Source organism: Lates calcarifer, linkage group LG17, assembly GCF_001640805.2.
Source record: "Lates calcarifer isolate ASB-BC8 linkage group LG17, TLL_Latcal_v3, whole genome shotgun sequence".
In the NCBI taxonomy this organism is placed as follows: Eukaryota; Metazoa; Chordata; class Actinopteri; family Centropomidae; genus Lates; species Lates calcarifer.
Genome location: NC_066849.1, coordinates 11,012,819 through 11,033,444, shown reverse-complemented (window position 1 = coordinate 11,033,444; position 20,626 = coordinate 11,012,819). Strand labels below are relative to the sequence as shown.

Below are 20,626 nucleotides of genomic sequence, written 5' to 3'. Positions count from 1 at the left end.
TCACTTGCACATTGACTTTAAAGGTTGTGTGTTACTGTATTCTGTGTGTGCATGTAAAAAAGATAATAGAGAGCATTTTGACCTGACTTCACCTGTGGATTCATGCTCTTTCTTCAGTAAAGGAATAAGAGAAGTCAGGGTTTTCCCTTACAGCTGTCAGTTTTAACTGTGTTGAAATGTGAAAGCATCATCAGTCTTTATTTTGCAGCCATAGCACAATGTAAAGTATTTCCAGTATTAGACAGCATTATATCAGTATGATTTCACAATTTTGAAATGTTTTCAATGTTAACACCCAGAATGATGATTCACCGAAGCCACATGTGAGCATAATAATGACCAATCTGGTCACTAGGGGCAGAGCAACAGAGGGTATGTCCATATTAGTGTAAGGTAAACACTGAGTGTTTGAATACAAACCAGCAATACTTTGTTCCGTGCCACCTGAAGAGGGTCTGTTGCCTAGAAAACAGATGTGCTTTGGCACCAACACACAGATTAGTAGGTCTGTGTAAAAAGTGCACTGACTTTTTAAATATTTTTTGTTTATAAGTTATATGTGAAATGTTTTATGTCTCATGCTTTCCACATTGCTCCTCTCCACAGAAAGATGTCACATGAAAAAGTACCTTATATTTATTTTTAACAGATGCAAAAACAGAAGTAGATTTTCTGAAATACACATTTGCTGATTTTGTGTTAATCTACATATGAGCCACCTGAACACTGAGAAGTTAACAGATGAAAAATTATATAGATTGTTAACATAAAAACACATTTCTTGCAAAAGTTTTTTGTTGTTTTTTTTAAAAGCTGATGCATAATTACAATATATACCAAAACAATGTTTAGCTGTTCTATACAATGACAATTGTAAAAAAAAAAAAAAGAAAAAAAGAAAAAAGAAAAACAAAACATAATTACAATGAAGTAAAAAACTTATTAGGCACTATGATGTTTACTGTAGTAGCTCTACTTCCACTGTGACACACAAATGTTACAATAAGCAACAAACAAAAGTCAGATTTGAATTTTAATGCAGCTTGCTACAAAGTGCAAAAAACGAACCAAGTGGATTTAACCAAAAGCATACCAGATGCATTTTGAAAAATAAGTGAAGAAAGTGATATACATGAACACCGACTAGTACATTGATCCTTGTGAGACGAAGTGAGTGGGGTTATGCATCCTGACCTGCTGTTCCTCAACTGGACTTTGCCGGCTGAACATTCGATGCAGCATTGACTTCAAATGACTCCTAAACTTCACACCAACAAACGCATAAAATACAGGGTTCAAGCAGCAGTGGGAGAAAGCAACGAGCCGGCACACATAGAATGCATAATCAAGCTGGATGTTTATGTGACATTCATTAAGTGGTGCAACTCTACTGTCAGCCAAAGTCTTCAGAAAGACAACCACATTGTATGGCACCCAGCCAATAAAGAACACAGCTACGATACTAAAGACTAACTTAACTGCTCTGTTCTTTGTGTGGGATCTTGTTCTTGTGACTCTTCTTAGTATCTGAATGTAGCAGTAACCCATTACCACAAAAGCAGCCAAGAAGAAAATATTCTGTTGGGAGGCAGCAATTATTTTCCACTTGATGGCATTGTATTCACAGCCGCGGGAAACTGTGCCCCTGTGATAGACAGAGACGAGAGAACTGTGGAGCAGAGAGGGCATGGCTGCTCCAAAGCTGATGATCCACATTAGGAAAGACATAAAAATGCCAGAGCTGAGTTTTTGCGTTCTCAGGTCAGAGAGAGGGTGGACCACAGCCACATACCTGTAGATGGTCATGATGGTCAGGAACAGGATGCTGCTGTAGAACCCCGTGAAGAAGACAAAAGTCACAATTTTACAGAGAGCTTCAGAAAACACCCATCCCCAGATGTGGTAAATGGCCCAGAAGGGGAGACCGGTGGTGAAGACAAGGTCAGAGATGGCCAGGTTGAGGATGAAAATGTTGGTGAGAGACTTGAGGTTTTCGTACAGAGCCAGGATTACGAGGACGAGGATGTTTCCTGTGAGGCTCAGTGTGATCACCAGAGAGAAGAAAACAGGAACGACAATGGATGCAAATTGGGCTACCTCGCCTTTTTCACAGACTTCATCACTATAGTCATAGTCATACAGGCTGTCATTTGAATCCTCACTAATCGCTGTGAAATTGTAACCTAGACAAGAAATACAGGATTAGTATGTGCATTACTGTACTGAGTGTGCAGATACTTAAGGTGGATGCACTTTATAACATGTTCCTTTTATGAGAACAAAATAGTGTTTTAAAGGAAAAAAAAAAATTACCTACCTCCTGTTTGATAGGATTGATGTGTTGTTGGATGTGACATCTTGTTGCTAGTGAAACAAGAGTTTGACAAAGGGCAGCTTTAATAATCTCATGACAGGCAGTGTTTTCTGTTCCTTGTTCTGGTTTAACCTGACCGTTTTACCATATATACTGTGACATCATCAGCTCAGGTGGACCTGTGGTTGGCCAACATCTTTGTGAAAGGAAATTTGCCAACTTTCTCATCATAAAAGCAAACAGGACATGATACCATCATGAGGTAAAGGGGAGAGGAATCTGTAAGGATTACAAATGATTGGGACATCTTCTGCCTTTTAGATTTGATTTCACTTTATTTAGCCCTAAGCAAGTTCTTAAAGAGTTAGTTTTCCCAGGTTTCACTCTCAACCTTGGCAAAAGCAGTTTGAGGAGAATTTTTTAACTCAAGACCCACTTACTAGATTCCTCATAAAGCATTCAGTGAGCAACTTGCCTTTCCAGAAACACTGTCCCTGTAATTCTGGATAAACTACATAACATGCAATCATCAGTTTACATATAGACTATGTGGACTACTGCACATACTATTTTTAATCAGAAATCTGGGCAAGTAAAACCAAAACATCTGTATGGCTGGAAACCTGCTAAAGGTGATGGAGAGAATACCCTTACACTGTGTTTGTATGTGGGATCAACCAACTCTTCAACATATGAGACTTTAGAAATGAGAAATGAGACTTGAGGTACACCAGCAGTTTAGTGTTTCACTTTCATAATGGTCAGGCACTTGTCAGAGACAGATTGAAGAAAATCCCAGAAGCTGTGCATCCTACATGCTCCATAATGCAACTAATGGTATATTTGGATTAGACCATATCTGCCTGATATATAACCACCTCTGTGACAGTCCAACAAAGAAATCCAAAATGAAAATTTGGAGTCTAGATTTCAGACACTTTCCCAGACTTGAAAAGGCCCTGCTAGAGCCACAGAAAACATCATACAACCATATTCCATGCCATTTTACTTAAAGGTAATTGAATATAATAGGGTGGATTAGGGTAATGTGGGACACTTTTTGCAATTCTAACTTGTGTGCCATATTTCCATATGAAACAAATACATTATTTCAACAGTTCACGTCATTATAGAATCCCCAAAATCTTGTCTCATTACAGTGGAGGACAATTTTCAGATATAGTGCTCAAATGGAAAATAGAAATCATTCAATTTATACAGCACTAACTTGCCCACCAAGATGGTCATGGTTAAATGTGCATACCCATGTCTGGTTATTCAATTTAGAAGGCTTATAATGTTTCTGCTGTCATTATCAGATAGCGAACAAAACTAGTGGCCTATATTTTCATATGTGAGACGTTTAACTACATATTACTATATTACACAGAAACCATGTACTACTTTAAATAATTTATTACAAATATTTATTTAGTCTATTACTTTCTTGAGTACTCCCTCCTCTCTCTGTCACTGTCTCCCTATGTGCCCCACAACAGTCAGTGTCCCACATTACAGTGCTTCCCCATACAAGCAATACACAAGCTTTGCAAATCATAAAAGCCTTTATGAATTTTGTATGGTGCACCGGAATCCACTTGTAATACATTGCATATATTTCCTGGATTTGTGACAAAATCTCAAGAGGGTAATTCAAACCGTCCACTTCAGTTATATCAAAAATATCTGTCAAACAAACGAAGGACCTCAGTAATGTCGGGCACGCATTTATTGTGTGCATGTCATTGATCACATGACGCCTCTGTTTACTCCGCTATGGCAACCAAACTACCCAATTTCTGGATCCCGCCTACCAACCTCGCAGCCATTGGTCCGTGGGCTACATGTCGCTTTGTCAGTGGACGGTACCGTGTCAATCACGACAGTTACAACAAGTTTGTATGCATAAATAAACGAACTGGGTTGTTATGGGCTTGAGTCATATCTCTAAAAGTATGTCAAAGTTGTTTTTCTTTTCTTGTTTTTCTTTTTGCACTTGTAACTATCTAGAAACATGTAACATTGGCTAAGCTATCGTGTCCCGCTAATGTGACGGTTGTTTTCAAAATGTCTGTGAAGTGATAGTGTCAAGCCAAATGTGACGAGACGTCTAAAAAGCCACAAAGGCCGCCTGTTAAAACTTAAACTGAAAGAAAAGTGCTCTGTTTGTCGTTCATAGGTGTAAGAAAAGTAACATTAGCACTTTAACAGCCGATATTTAATGTTGTAAAACTGTTGTTGATATTCTCATAAATCACGTCAAACTAGTTACTTCGCTGTTAGCTTGACAAGCGTTAAACAAATCATAAATTGAGGTTTAACATTAACCACAGTGTGAGGGTTCCTGTTTTAAAATGATGTAGGTGTTGGTCTTCCATTGCCACCACGTTGATGGCGCTGCATTTAGATACCATATACCTATGAAATATTTAGTTTACTTACAGGAGGTGACAATAACAGTCGCACATTAACCAATATCCAGTAATATCTGCAATAAACACACTATCTCTGTGAGTGTTATAATTTTCATTTTAGTTGACTCACTGCAGCTATAATTTGTGGTGTTTTATGAAGCCCCTTTTTTAAAATTTTGAAAGTAGATTTTAGCGAAGAATAACTCTGACTCTCTCATGCTACTTTTCCAGGATCCATTTACATTAGGTTTTTTTCCAGCACACCATGCCTGTTAGCTGTTAATATGGAGGGGTTTATCTACATGTATGTGTGACCAACCCACAGACTTTATGGACCCACCAGAAGCAGCATCCTGACCCAAAGCTAAATGTGTTGAGTAACATTATTACATATACAGTTTAAAAAGCTCAAATTGCCTATGTCACAGACCATTATATGTATATCAGGCTGGATTTCAGGCCTAAGTGCACAGAATTGGGCTGCGTTCCCACTGTGAGAACTGTGGATCTAAATAATATTTAGCAGAATTGTGGGTATAAGTTTGCCCATGCATGAGAGAATGTTAGACTATTCGTGTCAGTCTTTTGTTCCTGACTGATTCTGATTCTCTGATTCAGCAGACTGGATGTGACCCTGTGACCTCTGGTTGCCAGGGAGAGTGCGGTGGGGCCATGGCTACTGGGGCTACCGTTGGGGAGAGCCAACTCCAGAGGATTATCAGAGATCTGCATGGTACGGCAACTTTGTGTGTGTGTGCGTGCCAGTTTGTATGTGTGTGAATAGACTGGCAGCAGGCAGGTCGCTAGCTGACATGGTGTGGCTGAAGAGAAGAGAAGGAAGAGTCAGAGAGGTTTGCCGTGATGTCATGACCTCGGTCTCATTGTCGTGTCTGAGTACAGTCTTTAAGCCTGGAACTATCTGACCTCTGCTGGTCATCAAATCATTTGGAAACGCATACATCTGACCTCATGTTTGTGTAGTAAGGGTGTGGTGGAAGTCTCTGTCAGCATGCAGCAAGACAGAGAGTGCGTGCTGAGGGTGCACCCATCACGGGTGTCCTTCCAGTTTTTACGATGGATACGAGGCAAGTTTTTAATGTACAGCCTGATTGTGCTTGAAGAGGATGGCACTGGAAAAAAATGGAAAATGGTTGGAGATTTAGGCACCAGGGAGGTCTGTGTGTGTGTAACTTGAAATGCACCAAGAAGTGATAACACATTAATTTTGCATTTCTTCTCAGTTCTTTTTGCAAGGGTCGTCTCTAAGGAATTATCAGTTATTTGCTGTTTGCTTTCCTGCTTCTTGTGTCCCTGATAACTGCACTAATATATTGTCTGCATGGACCCCGGCTGTTAAAATACATTTTGTTATATAATATCTTTATCCATAAGACAAGTATCTTTTAAATGTGTTTTCCCAGGTTAATGTTGGTGTTGTTTAATATTTATTTATCCTTGTCTGTGAACGTATCTGTGAATTTCAGAGGCTGTTGCAGAGCTTGCAAAGGAGTACAGGGAAAGTGGGGAGCCAATCACAGATGACAGTACCAACCTGCACAAATTCTCCTACAAACTGGAGTACCTGCTCCAGGTATGAGTCCCAATTATTCACTAAGCATTACTCATTCACTAAGTAATGTGATTTCAAATGAAATACTACTAGTTAGAAATATAAAGCAGATAGATGCTGACAATGCACAGAACCTTGCACGATCAGTTGTTTTAATATTGGATTACTACACTTTTTGACATATTGTAAATTTATGATGTTTCATCAAATGAAGAATTAAAATCAGTAGTCCTAAAAGGGATAGCTGTTTGGAGAAGAACTCTTTCTCTTGCTTCTCTTTCTTGACGTTTTATTGGTAAACGTAACCCATGCCTCACCAAAAATGGTCCATATTCTACAGTTTTTCAAATCAACTGTATTTTTCTTTCAGTTTGACCAGAAGGAGAAAACTACATTCCTTGGTACAAAGAAGGACTATTGGGAGTACTTCCATGACTGTCTGGCTAAAATCAAGGGGGCCAATGATGGGATCCGCTTTGTTAAATCCATCACCGAAGTATGAAGATTTTTTAGTTTGTTTGTTTACAATGAGGGTGGCATGGTGGTGCAGGGGTTAGCACTGTCACCCCACAGATCGGTCCGAGGTGTACCCCGCCTCTAACCCAATGTCAGCAGGGATGCCCCTTACAGATAAGTGGGGGGATGGATGGATGTTTACAGTGACACCACGAAAGTAGCACTGATCATATACTGATCATTAATAATATGAGATTACTCCTCAAAGCATTAGAAAGTAGTTCTATTTTACTGCCTTCAAGATGACTCAAAAGAGACTTCTTTTCTTAACTGTTATTGTACAGACATAACACAAGATACACAAAAAACTTTTTTTATATTACTGTGCATAGTATATGAGATCAAAAACACATCCACAAAATCAATTTAAATCTTGGCACTGATGTGTTGCATCCCTGTAGCTGTGATATAAAAACAGCACACTGTGATATAGTTCCAACATTTTCAGGGTTATTTTTTGTCATCTTTCTTCTTTTTAATGTTATATATTTGTCAGGGAAAATAACACAGTAGCAGGTGTTACATTAGAACAGGCTTCAGTTGGATATGTATAGCTTCACTCATTTAATAGTTATGTTTTGGTTGAGATTATAAATCATTTGCTTTTTTGGACAAGTTGAGCAGTAAATGATGTAGTTTACTTTGTAGTTTTTGACATGTGGCATATGCCTGGAGCCTGAGTTGGGGGTAAACACTTTTTAACAGCAATGTGTAAAACAAGATCTTCTTCTGCTCTGCTTCTGATAGCTGAAGACATCTCTGGGGAAGGGGCGAGCCTTTATTCGCTATTCTCTCGTGCATCAGCGACTGGCCGACACGCTACAGCAGTGCCTGATGAACCAGAGAGTCACCAGGTAAAACTGTCAGGGACAAGTGAAGTCCCCTTGCAATATGTGTGTGTTGTTGTTTTTTTTTTTTTTGGAGTTGTTAGTTGGATTACAGTTAGCTGGTTTTTGGATTACAAGGTTTGTGAAAGTTGGTTAGAGCCTATGAAACTCATTTCCTCTTTCTGTGAAATGGGCCTGCTGCTTTAGTAGAAATAGTGGTCAATAGTAGAAGAATATAAAGAGCTGATTAATTATTAAAAAGTATTATGTTACTGTCTTGAATGATTAACAGAAGTTAAAACAGTTGTGTGTATTGCTGTAGTTACACATAGTACCAAATGAACACACTACAAAGAAGAATCTTAATCTTAAAGCGTGATACCTGTTATTTGTTGCATAGACCATTTACATGTTTTTGAGGAATTTCTTAATTTCCCGGTTGAGGGATCAGTTTCCTCCTATGAATGCTAAGGGTCAGCATATGAGACAGAACTTCTTTTTTCAGCCATGATAATTGCTTGCAGTTGTTCCGCTATGCTCTCGTTTGACCTTTTTCTCCTCTCTCTTCCCGCAGTGACTGGTACTATGCAAGAAGCCCCTTCCTGAAGCCCCACCTTAGTGTTGACATCATCAGTCACCTGTATGAGCTCAATGAGGTCCAGTTTGATGTGGCATCCAGAGGACATGATCTTGATGCCTCCTGGCCTACTTTTGCAAGGTAAAAATGAGCATAACATATGTTGAAAACAAAATGTAGAGCATATAAAGACCATGAAAATAATCTGTCAGATTTCCTTTGCACCAGGTTTGGGGTGTAGTCAGGATGTGTGACATTTACTAATATATTAATCAACAGGAGGACACTGGGAAGTGCAAACTCACCTGGCCACATGTGGAGACCACCCAGTCGTAGTTCCAGCATTAACAGTCTGGCTAGCACCTACTCCCAAGTAACTGACCTATGTCTTTAATAACATCCTGCCATTTCATCATAATTTTAAATTTATTACAGGATGTTTATTACTTCTTCTTTTCTCCTCTGGTTTCTCTTACAAACATCTAGCAAGCAGCTGAGTTCCCCTCTAGCCCCGACTATGGTCAGGGTCTGCTGAATGACCTGAATGAGTCCCTGCCTGCCTGCACCGAAGACGTCAGCACTGTGGAAGACCTCCGCCTAGAGCTGGACCAGTCAGAGCTGAAGCAGCGGGAACTCTTGGATAAGGTGCAGCAGCTGGGTGAGGAGGCTGCTGAGCTCAGGGGCGTAGTCGTGGAGCTCCAGAGACAGCTGGACGTGTCACTTGCTGCCCAAGAGGAGCAGCGGAGTTTGCAAGGAGAACTGAAGGGTCTGAAAGGGAGAGAGGAGGCCCTGTCCAGAGATGTGGAAGCACTCAGGGCGAGGGAGAGAGCCACGGAGGCTGAACAGCGCCTGCTCCAGGAAAAGCTGGCGGCTGCTGAGGGGAAGAACTTAGAGCTCATAGCCAAGTTGGATGGGGTTCTGAATGAGAAGGGCCAGCAGGCAGCCAGCCACTTTGATTCAGCACAAAAGATACACGAGTTGCTGGACAGATTGAAAGAGGCAGAGAGAGGGAAGATGGAGGCTGTTGCCGAGGTAGAGGAGAAGAAGAGGCAGGCAGAAAGGATAGAGGAAGAGCTGAGAGTCAAGGAGGCAGCGGCAAGAGATGGCGAAACAAAACTCGGGGCATTAGTTACAGCTGTGTCTGAGGAGAAGACCAAGTTGGAGGCAAAAGTGGAAGAACAGTGTAGTGCCCTTGACAAGCTGCAGGGGGCCTTGACACTGAGAGAGAAGGAGGCGAGCAACCTACAGAGGCAGCTGCAGGACCTCCAAACATCTCTCGAGGAGAAAGAGAGGGAGGTGGAGGTGGTGAAGAGGATGGCACAGGAAGATAAAGATGAAATGCAGAAGAATGTTGGCAGCTTAAAAGAGGCTTTAGAGGCAGAAGTCACTGCTCTTAAAGAGCAGGTTGAGAAGAAAGAAGCTGCGCTAACCTCCAACTGCGACACACTACAACAGCTAGAAGCCAAGAACCAAAGCCTCAACACAGAAAAGCAGAAACTGACAACTAGCCTTGCTGAGCTGGAGGGTAACATTAAAGAACAGACCACAAAGATAGAAGATTACAAGACACAGTGCGCCAATTTAATGGAGCTGAACGAGAAGCTGCTGACCACGGTGAAGAGAAACGAGGAGCTGAAGAAGGAGATGGCAGACAACAGAGCAGTGCTCGAAGCCGAATTAGCAGCTTTAAGAGCCTCCGAGAAACAGCTTCGAGGTCAGCTTGATGATACCAAGATGACAGTGGATGAAAAGGAGAAACGTTTACGTGAGGAGAACCGCAAGTTGGATGAGAGTCTGCAGCGAGCCACCATGGCCGCAAAGCTCTCAGAAACTACGTCAAAGCGGCTTGAGCAGGAGAACCAGAGCCTGAGGGAGGAGCAGGACACTGTGAAAGCAGCTCTTAGCCGCATGCAGGCAGACCTGAAGAGTGTTCACGGGCAGATCGGAGAGCTGGAGAAGAATTTAGGAGCTTCACGCAAGAATGAAGCAACTCTTCAAGAACAGCTCCAAAACAAAGAGGCCCAGCTACAGGGTAAAGAGAAGAGCCTCACTGAGCTCCAGTCCAAGTTAAAAGCTCTGGAGGCCAGGGAGAGGGAGCTTGAGATCGCCAAAGCTGAATGCAGAAGCAACCTGTGCTAGACAGACGGAGATGATTGAAAGGGTGACCTCTGAGAAGCAAGCAATGGAGAAATCTCAACTAGAGAGGAGTACTGTCCAAGCAAAGGAGAACCAAGAAGTGACAGGCAAACTGACTGTGGTTGAGGGCCAGCTGGAGGTGAGCATGAAAGAAGTGTCCAGGCTCCAGGCAGAGATCCTGGATCTCAGGGTGCAGGTCAAGAGGTCTGAGGAGGAAAAGCTTAAATCCCAAGCACAGCTGGAGGTGACGGAAGCCCAAAGAGATGAGCTCAGGACTCTGACGGAGCAGCTTAAAGCTCAGGCAGAGGCACTGAACCAGAAGCATGTAACAGAGCTCATGGAGTGCAAAAAGAAAGAAGAGGCGCTGACTGAGCAGCGCGACAGAGAAGTAGCCGCCCATGCTGAGCTGGCAATCTCTGCTGCTGCTCTCCGAGAAGAGCTGTCCGCCCTGAAGGCAGAAAATGCTAGGCTGGTCCTAGAGAACAGCGAGACGCGTGAGGGTCTGCACAGGGCAAACACAGAGATGGCCGAGCTCGGCATGACCATCTGTAAGCTAAGCGCAGAGAAAGAAGAGGCCAGAGAGCAATGGACAGGCAACGCTGCCAGGTTTGAAGAGCTGGAGAGAGAGGTGGAGCGACTGGAGGGGTGCATGACAGAAGTGCAACTGGAGAATAACAAACTAAGAGAGGAGCTGACACAGAAGGAGACACTTCTAGGGACTATCGTGGAGCTGCAGGAGCAGCTGGAAAAGGCCAAGAACCAGCTGCAAAGCGTCAAGGACTCTGGCCGAGAGGAGATGGAGGCTGTCAAGTTTCAGATGAGCTCAGAGAGCATGACTCATCAGGCCCAGATGAAGGTGAATCAGTTGGAACCTGTTAATCATGACTTGTATTACTTGCATTTTTAATAATTTTAGCTTTTTTGCAATTTACTAGTACAGTTTTAGTTTATTGTGTCCAAATATCAAAATCATTTGCTTTATCAGCAATCCTTGCAGCATGGCTTTTGGTATGATGATATTGGGTGGTCCAACACTTTGGTCCAAACTGAAATATCTCAACAGCTACTGGATGATTTGACATTAAATATGGTACAGGCATTTATGGTTGACTCTTGTTCTTTTCACTGTCACCTTTCAGAGCATGAATGAACAGCTTGACAAGGTGAAAGCCCAGCTGCAGGAGGAGCTGAAGAATGTATCCAGCTTGCAGGCCAAAGTGTCTGAACTAGAGGTGTGTGTGTGTGTGTGTGTCTTTGAAGCATCAAATATTTCATTGTTGCATAATAAGCAGATACATGGTGGCGATAGACTGTGTTCTGTAATCTCTGGGGATTACCTACCTTTACAGAGAAATACTGGTACATAAAAATACACTGCCATCAGACAAAAAATCTGCTTTGTATTGACTTTTTCAAGTGTGTGGAACACCGTGTATGATTAAGGGAAGACAAAAGAGATACAGCTCAATAGGGCAGTATTGTAAAAATAGCCTGGAACAGACAGTAACGCCTTAATCATTAGAGGATTTGCAGAGGTGGTGGAGAAAAGGAAACTACACACCACATGGGACACAATAACCTACTGACTTGTTTCAAAACTCATTAACAACAGATGATTATATGAGATACTTTGATTGCTTGAGCAGTTGTCTTTGATTGTAGAAGGTAGAATAGATGGAAAATCACTGCGGTGTACTGTTCCTAATCGAATTGATAGCTGCATGAAATTGCTTTGAGATCACAATTATTCCTCTGCGGTTTGATGTCTTTATAGATATACATATATAATGGGATTTGATTTTGAGGAATGTTTTCTGATTTAATTGAGATTGACTGGGTCTGTCCAGAAGTTGTTATTGGATTTTACTGAATGACATGTTTCTATGTACAAATTAATTTTTTTTTTTCATCTAATATGAACAGAAAGTAGTCAGATTTCCAGATAGAGGTACACAAAATTCTTCTGAAATGGCAATGAAAATGTATTTTCTGTAACTTTATTTTTCCAGCAGTGTTTAATAGAACAGAAAACAAACTGATTGTTTAAATCATTGTCAAGTGTCAAAAATGTTTGTACTGATGGATATTTTTATATTTGTCTCCATAATCTTTAATTAAGGCTGTGAATGAAGAGTACTTGCAGCTAGCTGGTGAGAAAGATGCTCACATCACAAAGACAGAAGCAGCCGTTCGTGAGAGTGAGAGCGAGATTCAGCAACTGAGAGGCGCAGTAAGCAGGTGCGTTCACAACTGTTGATACCTGTGAATTTCTTTTTACAATTAAAAAAAAAAGATACTGAGTCATTTTTCACTCTCTTCAGTGCTGAAGAAGCACACTTGGCTGTGCAAAAGATGTGCGAGGAATTGAAGCAGAAACTCAACACAACGGATGCTGACAAGCAAAGCCAGTACCTGAAGATGACAGCTGAGATCGATGACCTCAACAGAACTAAGACCAACCTTGAGGAGCGGCTCATCGAGCTTATCCGGTATGGCCTGGTCTTTGTTAACAGCTGTCAGCCATTTCAAGGCTGTCGCTGTCAGTGCAACAGGCAGATAGATTCTTAATAAAGAACTGGGTTAAAGTAATTTTTTTCTTTCAATGTCTACCACCTTGTTATGTTTGGTTGCTGTCTGCTCTTTGTAGTCCCACTGGGGAGTGTGCAGTTTCGATTGGGTCTTCCAGTAAGAGTAGCTCTCTGATGTTCTTACACTCGACAGTGATGTGGAGAAATTAGGTCAGAGGAGCAGGATTGGGAGTAAAAAAGCTCCTTTGAATGCTGAGATACCTTACTAAGATCAAGTCTGAAAGAAAGACTTTGACAGAGAGGAGAGCGGGAAAAGTGAGTCACTGGATTCTGCAAGCACTGCAAGCTTTCATACTCTAAAAGGGATGAAACACAAATACAATGATACAGTCAACTCCTTTGGGAGGTGCCCACATCATCACAGTCTTTTGTACTCTTGTATTATGCCTTCATTATTTTTCTCATTTGCATCATTTGGGAAAAGAAGCTACTTCTGAACAACAGGGTTATACAGTATATCAGTATTAAATCATAGTCCAGATCAAGTAGTCTTTGAATATTTTGAAATGTAAAACATACAAAATAAACCACAGATAACATCTCACAGGTACTCTACCTCCAGAGCAGCTGTGAAATACTGAGCATGAAATATTTTATCCATATTTTATTTACTTATATTAGCAGCAGTTGAGTTGAATTCATCCATTAAAAAAAACATTTTCAGAACTTAGGTCAGGATCAAGACAGAACTGAATTATTTTTTTCTGTTTTTTTTTGTGCATTTCTTCAGGGACAAAGATGCTCTGTGGCAGAAGTCAGATGCTCTGGAGTATGAGCAGAAACTGCGAGCGGAGGAGCGTTGGTGGTTGGTGGATAAAGAGGCCACTCACTGCCTCGGCTGCCAGGGTCAGTTCACCTGGTGGCTGCGCAGACATCACTGCAGGTGGGCTTTCAGTTGGCACCAGGACCTAGTGTATTCACTGTCCATACCTATCCTGTCCACATAAAATAGGAACCAAAAATCTGCTTTTGGAAACAAAATTACACATCTGACATGGACATTATTTTTTCTAGGCTTTGCGGTCGCATCTTCTGCTACTACTGCAGCAACAACTTTGTGATGACCAAGCACAGTGGGAAGAAGGAGCGCTGCTGCAGAGACTGCTACACCCAAAGCAGTGCTGTGATAGAGAGGTTCACAGAGGCAGAGCTGAGTCCTTCAGACATCCAGCCTCCTCCACCTGGAGTAGGACCTCAACCACCGCCTGAACCAGCCCCGTACAAACCCACCCCCAGGGTAACAGGTGAGGGAGGCACACTAGGAAGAACACGCTAACTTCACACTGCGCATTTGTCTTTTACTGTATGTTGGCCAGGAAGCAGAAGTGAAAAGAGCAAATTTGTCATATTGAGGAACAAGAACAGAGACCCTAGAGAATTTTTATTCAGTAGACAAAAAGGGGAAGAGGGTGACATTTCTTTTCAGAGAAGAAGCGGTTTTGTTTTTATTGTAAAAATATGAAAGCTGCCTAATGTTAGATCTATTTTTGTAGTGGCTTAGTCTCATACATTAATTTCAAAATAGCCTTTTTTCTGCACCGTACATGCATTAAGTTTTATATTCTGTGTAATCCCCACAATAGAACGTGGGAGAAGATGTTGGTGGTTGTTCTCTGTACCGTATTTCAGTTATGAAGTCTGTTTCCCATCAATTCCCAACAGTCACGGACCCCAGCAACAGATCTGATGATGGAGCTTTTGACATCATCACAGAAGAGGAAGTGAATGGCGTCTACGACAGTGACGCCACCTCCCAGACCACAGGAGGCTCACTGGAGGGAGAACAAGACCGACGGCCTCCGGGATCACTGGACGTGTGAGTGTAACGTGGATCTGCAGGAGGGAGCAGAGGGATGAGGGATGAGGTCTGGTTCAGCTCATTGTTTTCTGAGTCAGTATGTGACTCTTAACTCTGGTCAGACTCATCAGGTGACACTCCAACCAGAGAGGTCAAACAGTAACCACGGCAACTCAGTGTTGAGATTGCCACTGAAATTGCAGAACCTTTAAGAAATCCCTCTTTGGGGTTACACTTGCACATTTACATCAGGCCTTTGTGCAGTGATTGTTTAAGAACGGTGACAGCTACATAGAGTGCTGGCATTAACTGCACTGGTGCAATGCTGGCCAGTCAGAGGACATCACAAGTCAGAGGTGAAATCCCACAAAGTGCATATAGTGCTAAATGATTAAATCCACAAGAAATGCAGTGGTTTTATGAGATGTCTAGATATCAAACCACTGGAGACACTTATCGCCCATTCCCTAGGTATCACATACAGTAGCTGCTGTGAATGTGCTGCTTTTAAAAGCAATAAATACAGCCTCAGCACGCCACAGTTTGAGTCCCTGATATTTCCCAGTCACCTCAGTAATGTTCAAACACAGAGTGCACACATGTATCTTGTCTGTCTGGTTGGCAAATTGCAATTAGAGAAGTACTTTTTTTTGTTTTCAGCAATAAGCGAAAAACAGAATTGAGAGGCGCCGCAGTATATTCATATGTGAAAAGCAGGTTTCCTAAATTATCATCCTTGCATTTATGCAGCAAAGATGCACAAAGCTGTAGCTCGCAGCGAGGAGGATGAGGTAACACTGCGCTGAGAATCAACATAATCATCAGAATTAATGTTAAGCATAATGTACGTAAAATTGAGTAAAATAAGTAATCTTGCTGGTGACGGTCAATGAAGAGGCATGGGCAATGACATGTGGGTAAAATTCAAAATCTGTTTTGAATGCATAGTCATGACCCTGGAGAGAAAGATGTGTTGGCTACACCAGAATACTCTCTAATGATCTCTGATGCTGATGTTTGCTCTGTGTCATTATGTCACTATGCCTCTGAAGAGTTTCATCCATTGAAAATAAGATCTTGTCTTGTGTTGGATTTTGCAGAGGCACAGGAGATGTGACCCCTGATGACCCTGAAGAGCACGTCCCCACTGTCCAGGATTCAGAGATCAACCTTCTCAAATCAGGAGAAGTCACGTGAGACTTTACTTTGATATATTTCATAATTCAATTTTTTTAAATCAGCTTGGAGTTGGCCACTTTATTTAATGCATCTTAGAATTCATTTGTTGTTATTACAGGATGGCTGTTCCTCTCAGCATTGATGATATTTCTCAGTTCGGTGACGGTTCCAGGGAACTCTTCATCAAGTCCAGCTGTTACAGTGTGATCACTGTTGTTGTGAGTGACTGCGGGCCAACCATCAGCTGGATGTTTTCCTCAGAGCCCAAAAGCATCTCTTTCAGTGTAGTTTACCAGGAGTCCGCTGACACTCAGGTGGAACAGTCAAAGGTAGATTGCACTCACTGTGTGTATTTTCATGTTTATGCACTAAGAACAATGTGTTGTGAAATCCAGGAACCACTGCCCGCCACAGTTTGAGCAGACCTTTGCTCCCTTGGTGGAGTCCCTTGTTGATTACAGTATGAAGGCCTGATCAATTTAAAGATATCTTGACATCAATAACTCCTTGTACAGGTGCCAAAGGAAAAGTCCAAGAAAACGAAAGCCAAAAGCAGTGTTTCATGATTTCAAACTGAAGTACATCGTAAGGTGAAGGAGAGACTTTTCATTTGCTGGAAATTGCAGCCATTTCTAAACTAATGGAGGATGATTCAGAAGCTAAAGTAAGAAGTTATTACTAAACACAATGGACTGAATCTTTGCGTGCATTCATGGCACCCTGCACTGAGGACTGAGGACAAACACTGCAGGTTGGCAGTGTTGGTCAGCAGGTTGAGTAAACATCCTGCACTTGAAATATCAGAGACTGTAAATTAGTTATGATCTTTCATCTCATATTAGCGTCTCCTCCCTTCCTTGCCAATATTACCTTTGTGTAGATTATTTTTAAAATTTACATTTAATTCAAAGTGTGTTGACATTTACTGTATATAACAGTTATTATGATAATAATGATTTTATTCTTGCTGTCCAATATAAATGTTCATGTAAGGTAACATAAATGAAAACATGTGTGTTATAGATGGTATTATAGATAGAGTGGCCCAGGGCAGATTTCTCAGATGGCCTCCATCACAAACTTTGAAAAGTTTCACTTCAGACCAGTGCCCCTGTTCTGCTCTCAGGTCCTGATTCCTCTGACTCGCTGCAATTCCCATAAAGAGACAATTCAGGGGCAGCTAAAAGTCCGTCACCCTGGCCTCTACACGCTCATCTTTGACAACTCTTTCTCACGGTATGGAACTTCTGACACCCACCATCCTTCTCCTGAGTTGTCCCTCAGAGTGGGAGAAGCTTGTAAATTACTGAAATGTTTAAATGCTCTTTATCTGTGTGTGTGTGTGTGTGTGTGTGTGTGTGTGTGTGTGTGTGCATGCGTGCATTTGGCCTTTAAACCAGCTTTCTGTTGTGCATCAACATCCCATTTCTCTTAATTGGATTGCACTCCATTGATCAGAAACCCTCTTCCAACAGGTTTATCTCCAAGAAAGTTCTCTACCATCTCACCATGGAGAAACCTGTAATCTATGATGGAAGTGACTTCCCCTGAAGCTGCATGACGCGTGCTTCCACATCATGATGTCACTGTGGCTTTGGGGAGGTAATTCAGTGACAGTTGTTAATCAGTTTGGCTTTTACCCAAAGCCTGTTTTATGCTTTCAGAAATGTTTCTGTTTTATTTAACTTTGTTGTGTTAATGTTTTGAAGTGTGCTTATGTTTTAACTGTAGCCCAAGTGAAGTTTGGTCCACAAAATGAAAGGGTTTAGAAAGAGAAATTGAAAGACAAATGTTTATGCAAGTTTTATCATGTTTTTTTTTTTCATAAACCAAGTAATATGTGTACCTTTAGTTCAGCTAAGTTTATATTAGTAAGTTATTCATTTAGAGAAATTGAGAAATCTCTCATTTCTTTCTGTAATTTTTGTTGGTCTTAGATTTGGTTTGGCCTCTCATTTCTGAAACATGCAGTTATGTTAGGGGATGCAGAACACTACCAGCATGAAATCTGACATAAGACTGTTGTCAGACAAGAAATATTTATATGCAAAAGTTGTCTATGAAGACCCAGGACAGATTTTAATAGTTTCCAAAATCCTGGCCAGTTTACAATGTTTCAAGCGTTGTGCAATCTTTAAAATCAAGTGGCCAAATGAAACAGAAGGAGTGCAGAGAAGTGATTAGCATGTGGGTTGTTGATTAATTGAATCATCTGAACATATTTGCACTGGGCCAGTGCAGGAAGGAAACAAAGCAATAACTAATAACTAACTTGAGAAAAAACACAGATTCTGCTCGACAACAAAGCATATGCACTTTGTGCAAATCTCAGGAGTGGGACATGAAACTGTCCTCCAGTGGTTGCATGTCCTAATTTTATATTTTGGGGAAAAAAAGAAAAAAAAGAGATTATAAATAGAAGAAGTAAAACTGCCGTCTTACTTTCTGTATAAGGAGACCTGCTCATCAGCTTTCTCCATCCAGTTTATTGGATCCAGTGAAGCCAAGTACCTGTGCTTACTGTACACAGGCCGACTTTGTGTCATTACAGTGACATTTACTTAAAATATATTACTCACTGTCAGTTAATGAGCTACTGTACCTTTAAAGTGCCTTTTAACTCTAATTGCCAGGAATTAGTTTTCTTTTGTAGCTGTAGCTGCTCTTTGATATCCACACAGAAAACTCTTTATTAGAACTGTTCTTCAAAAACTTAATTCCACTGACATTTAAATCACAAGATAATATGCACAATATTATGTATTTGAGTTGTAACAGTTGCAAAGATTTTTTCCGTTTGGTTTTCATTTCAGTCTCTGCTGTCTTTTTGTCATATGTTTAGATAACCCTCTGGCTTTTTTTGTACTCGTAGTGATGAAATGGGTTGGGATATTGTGTGCTGTTTATTGTTGTTGTTGTTCTTTTTCTTTTGAATCACAAAGCAATAAGAAAAAAAAAGAGCTTGCTCACTTTTGGACACAACCTTACTCTCCTTAATGAAGCAAGGGCTTATCTCTATGCTGCTTTTGTAGAGATCTGTTTGTGTTTCACAGTCAGATCTCTGTTATATTTTTGATGGGTGTAAATTGGTGCAATTTGTATGCAAAGCCTCATATTTTCTCTGCAGAGCTGCACTTTGTGATAATTATTTTATACTTTGTTGCAAACAATATGAAATCTGTTGAGTTTACATTTGTCAAAGAATTCACACAGAGACAGATTTTTCTACTTGCTGTTTTTGAAAGATGATTTTTTAGGGGAGTAGAATGTGCACAAATTTTCACTACAAGCACTTGGTGTAACTAGTAATAGACAAGTCAATCAGCCTGTAAACATGGATTAAACGAGAGTGATGATGCCCCTGACATTTACTAAACTGTGTTTGATTCTGTGTTTGATAACATGGAACATCAGAACAACACAATCAGCACATTATGTCTGTGTGCCACCTCACTCATTCAGAAATCTGACACCAACAAAGATGTCAACACACAAACAAGTGTTCTTCCTTTCTAATGAATCCACCGTTCTAGATTTACATCTGAACGGGGAAATACAGTCTACAGAGAATAAAAGCTGTAGAAGTTCTCCCACTATAAATCATGAGATGTTGAAAACAACATTGCAAATATCTTCTCTGTCAGTACCGACGTGATTCAGTGACAAAATAACAAACAACCAAAACTTAGCACATCTCTATATTCTACCATAGTTCATAGTGTAACATTATTAGACATCATATGTTGACATATCCACCCTGTGTAATAGTCATTGTGCTTTATGTCAGAATCTGCTGCATTATTGATCTTATCAGAGCTGAAGCTTTCAACCATTTTGAAAATCAAACAGATTGTCTGGCAAAAATGCAAAATGTTTGATGGCTCTAGTTTCTCAGATGTGGAGATTTGCCTTTAATTGAATATCTTTGAGTTTTGGACTTGGAAAAAGAGGTTATTTCATGGGAATTATGATGAATGTGTTTAACAGGAGAAAGTTTAATTGAGAAAATAATAATCAAAACAATTGTTACTTGAAGCTAGCTTCAAATATAGCCTGTGTTTGGTTTGTTTGTTTGTTTGTTTGTTTCTTGTATGTTTTTTTTTTTCTTTTTGTGTAAGAGAAAGAAAGTTGCCCTCTTTTACATTAAAAAAAAATCTATAAAAATAATTTTTCCAAAAAATTGACAGAATGGACAAAAGATGAACAGTATGAAAACACAAACTGTTGGTTTATGATTGAAAAACAAATGTCTCATAGAGGAGTATATTTCTGGAAATAATGTAACATAAAACAAATAGGTTTCATTTTGCCACGCAGTGACTGTGTCTGCACAGTCATATCTCAGTACTTCCAAATTCACCTGCTCTCTGTGTATGAGTGTGTAAGGTGGAGGTCTGGCCTCATACACCGATCAGCCACAACATTAAAACCACTGACAGGTGAAGTGAATAACATTAATCACCTCTTTACATTACAATGTTCTGCTGGGAAACCTTGGGGCCTGACATTCATCTGGATGTTACTTTGATACATGCCACCCAGTTTAATCAATATTGTAGAGCAAACACACCCCTCTATGGCAAACGCACTCCCTGACGGCAGGGGCCTCCCCCAGCGGGGCCAATGCTCCCCCCACACCACAAAAACTGCTCAGAAATGTCTCTAGGAACACAACAAGGAGTCTGAGGTGTTCAACTGGCCTCCCAA

At 40.8% G+C, this 20,626-nt stretch overlaps 2 protein-coding genes across 2 annotated transcripts; one reads left to right on the top strand and one right to left on the bottom strand.

Moving 5' to 3' along the window:
* Positions 1 to 620: 620 nt before the first annotated feature.
* On the bottom strand, positions 621 to 2,479 carry xcr1a.1 (chemokine (C motif) receptor 1a, duplicate 1). The gene is made up of 2 exons (XM_018667415.2): positions 2,318 to 2,479; positions 621 to 2,183 (listed from the first exon to the last, which is right to left on the bottom strand). Exons 1-2 carry the CDS (start codon positions 2,355 to 2,357, stop codon positions 1,144 to 1,146), a joined length of 1,080 nt encoding a protein of 359 aa, XP_018522931.1. The 5' UTR covers positions 2,358 to 2,479; the 3' UTR covers positions 621 to 1,143.
* A 1,716-nt stretch (positions 2,480 to 4,195) lies between these two features.
* On the top strand, positions 4,196 to 19,988 carry fyco1a (FYVE and coiled-coil domain autophagy adaptor 1a). Its single transcript, XM_051076962.1, is given in 19 exon segments — positions 4,196 to 4,267; positions 5,350 to 5,461; positions 6,213 to 6,319; positions 6,669 to 6,794; positions 7,562 to 7,668; positions 8,216 to 8,359; positions 8,498 to 8,591; positions 8,705 to 10,336; positions 10,338 to 11,210; positions 11,494 to 11,586; positions 12,474 to 12,592; positions 12,676 to 12,843; positions 13,673 to 13,825; positions 13,957 to 14,186; positions 14,605 to 14,758; positions 15,841 to 15,933; positions 16,038 to 16,248; positions 17,046 to 17,155; positions 17,395 to 19,988. Coding segments are annotated over 18 exon segments (4,551 nt in total). The 5' UTR covers positions 4,196 to 4,267; positions 5,350 to 5,400; the 3' UTR covers positions 17,471 to 19,988.
* Positions 19,989 to 20,626: the final 638 nt, after the last annotated feature.

Bases quoted from the DNA above. Each gene is read 5' to 3' on its own strand.
- xcr1a.1 (XM_018667415.2), bottom strand. From the start codon at position 2,357: ATGTCACATCCAACAACACATCAATCCTATCAAACAGGAG. The intron at 2,184-2,317 runs GTAGGTAATTTT...TTTCTTGTCTAG, and splicing joins TCAATCCTATCAAACAGGAG to GTTACAATTTCACAGCGATT.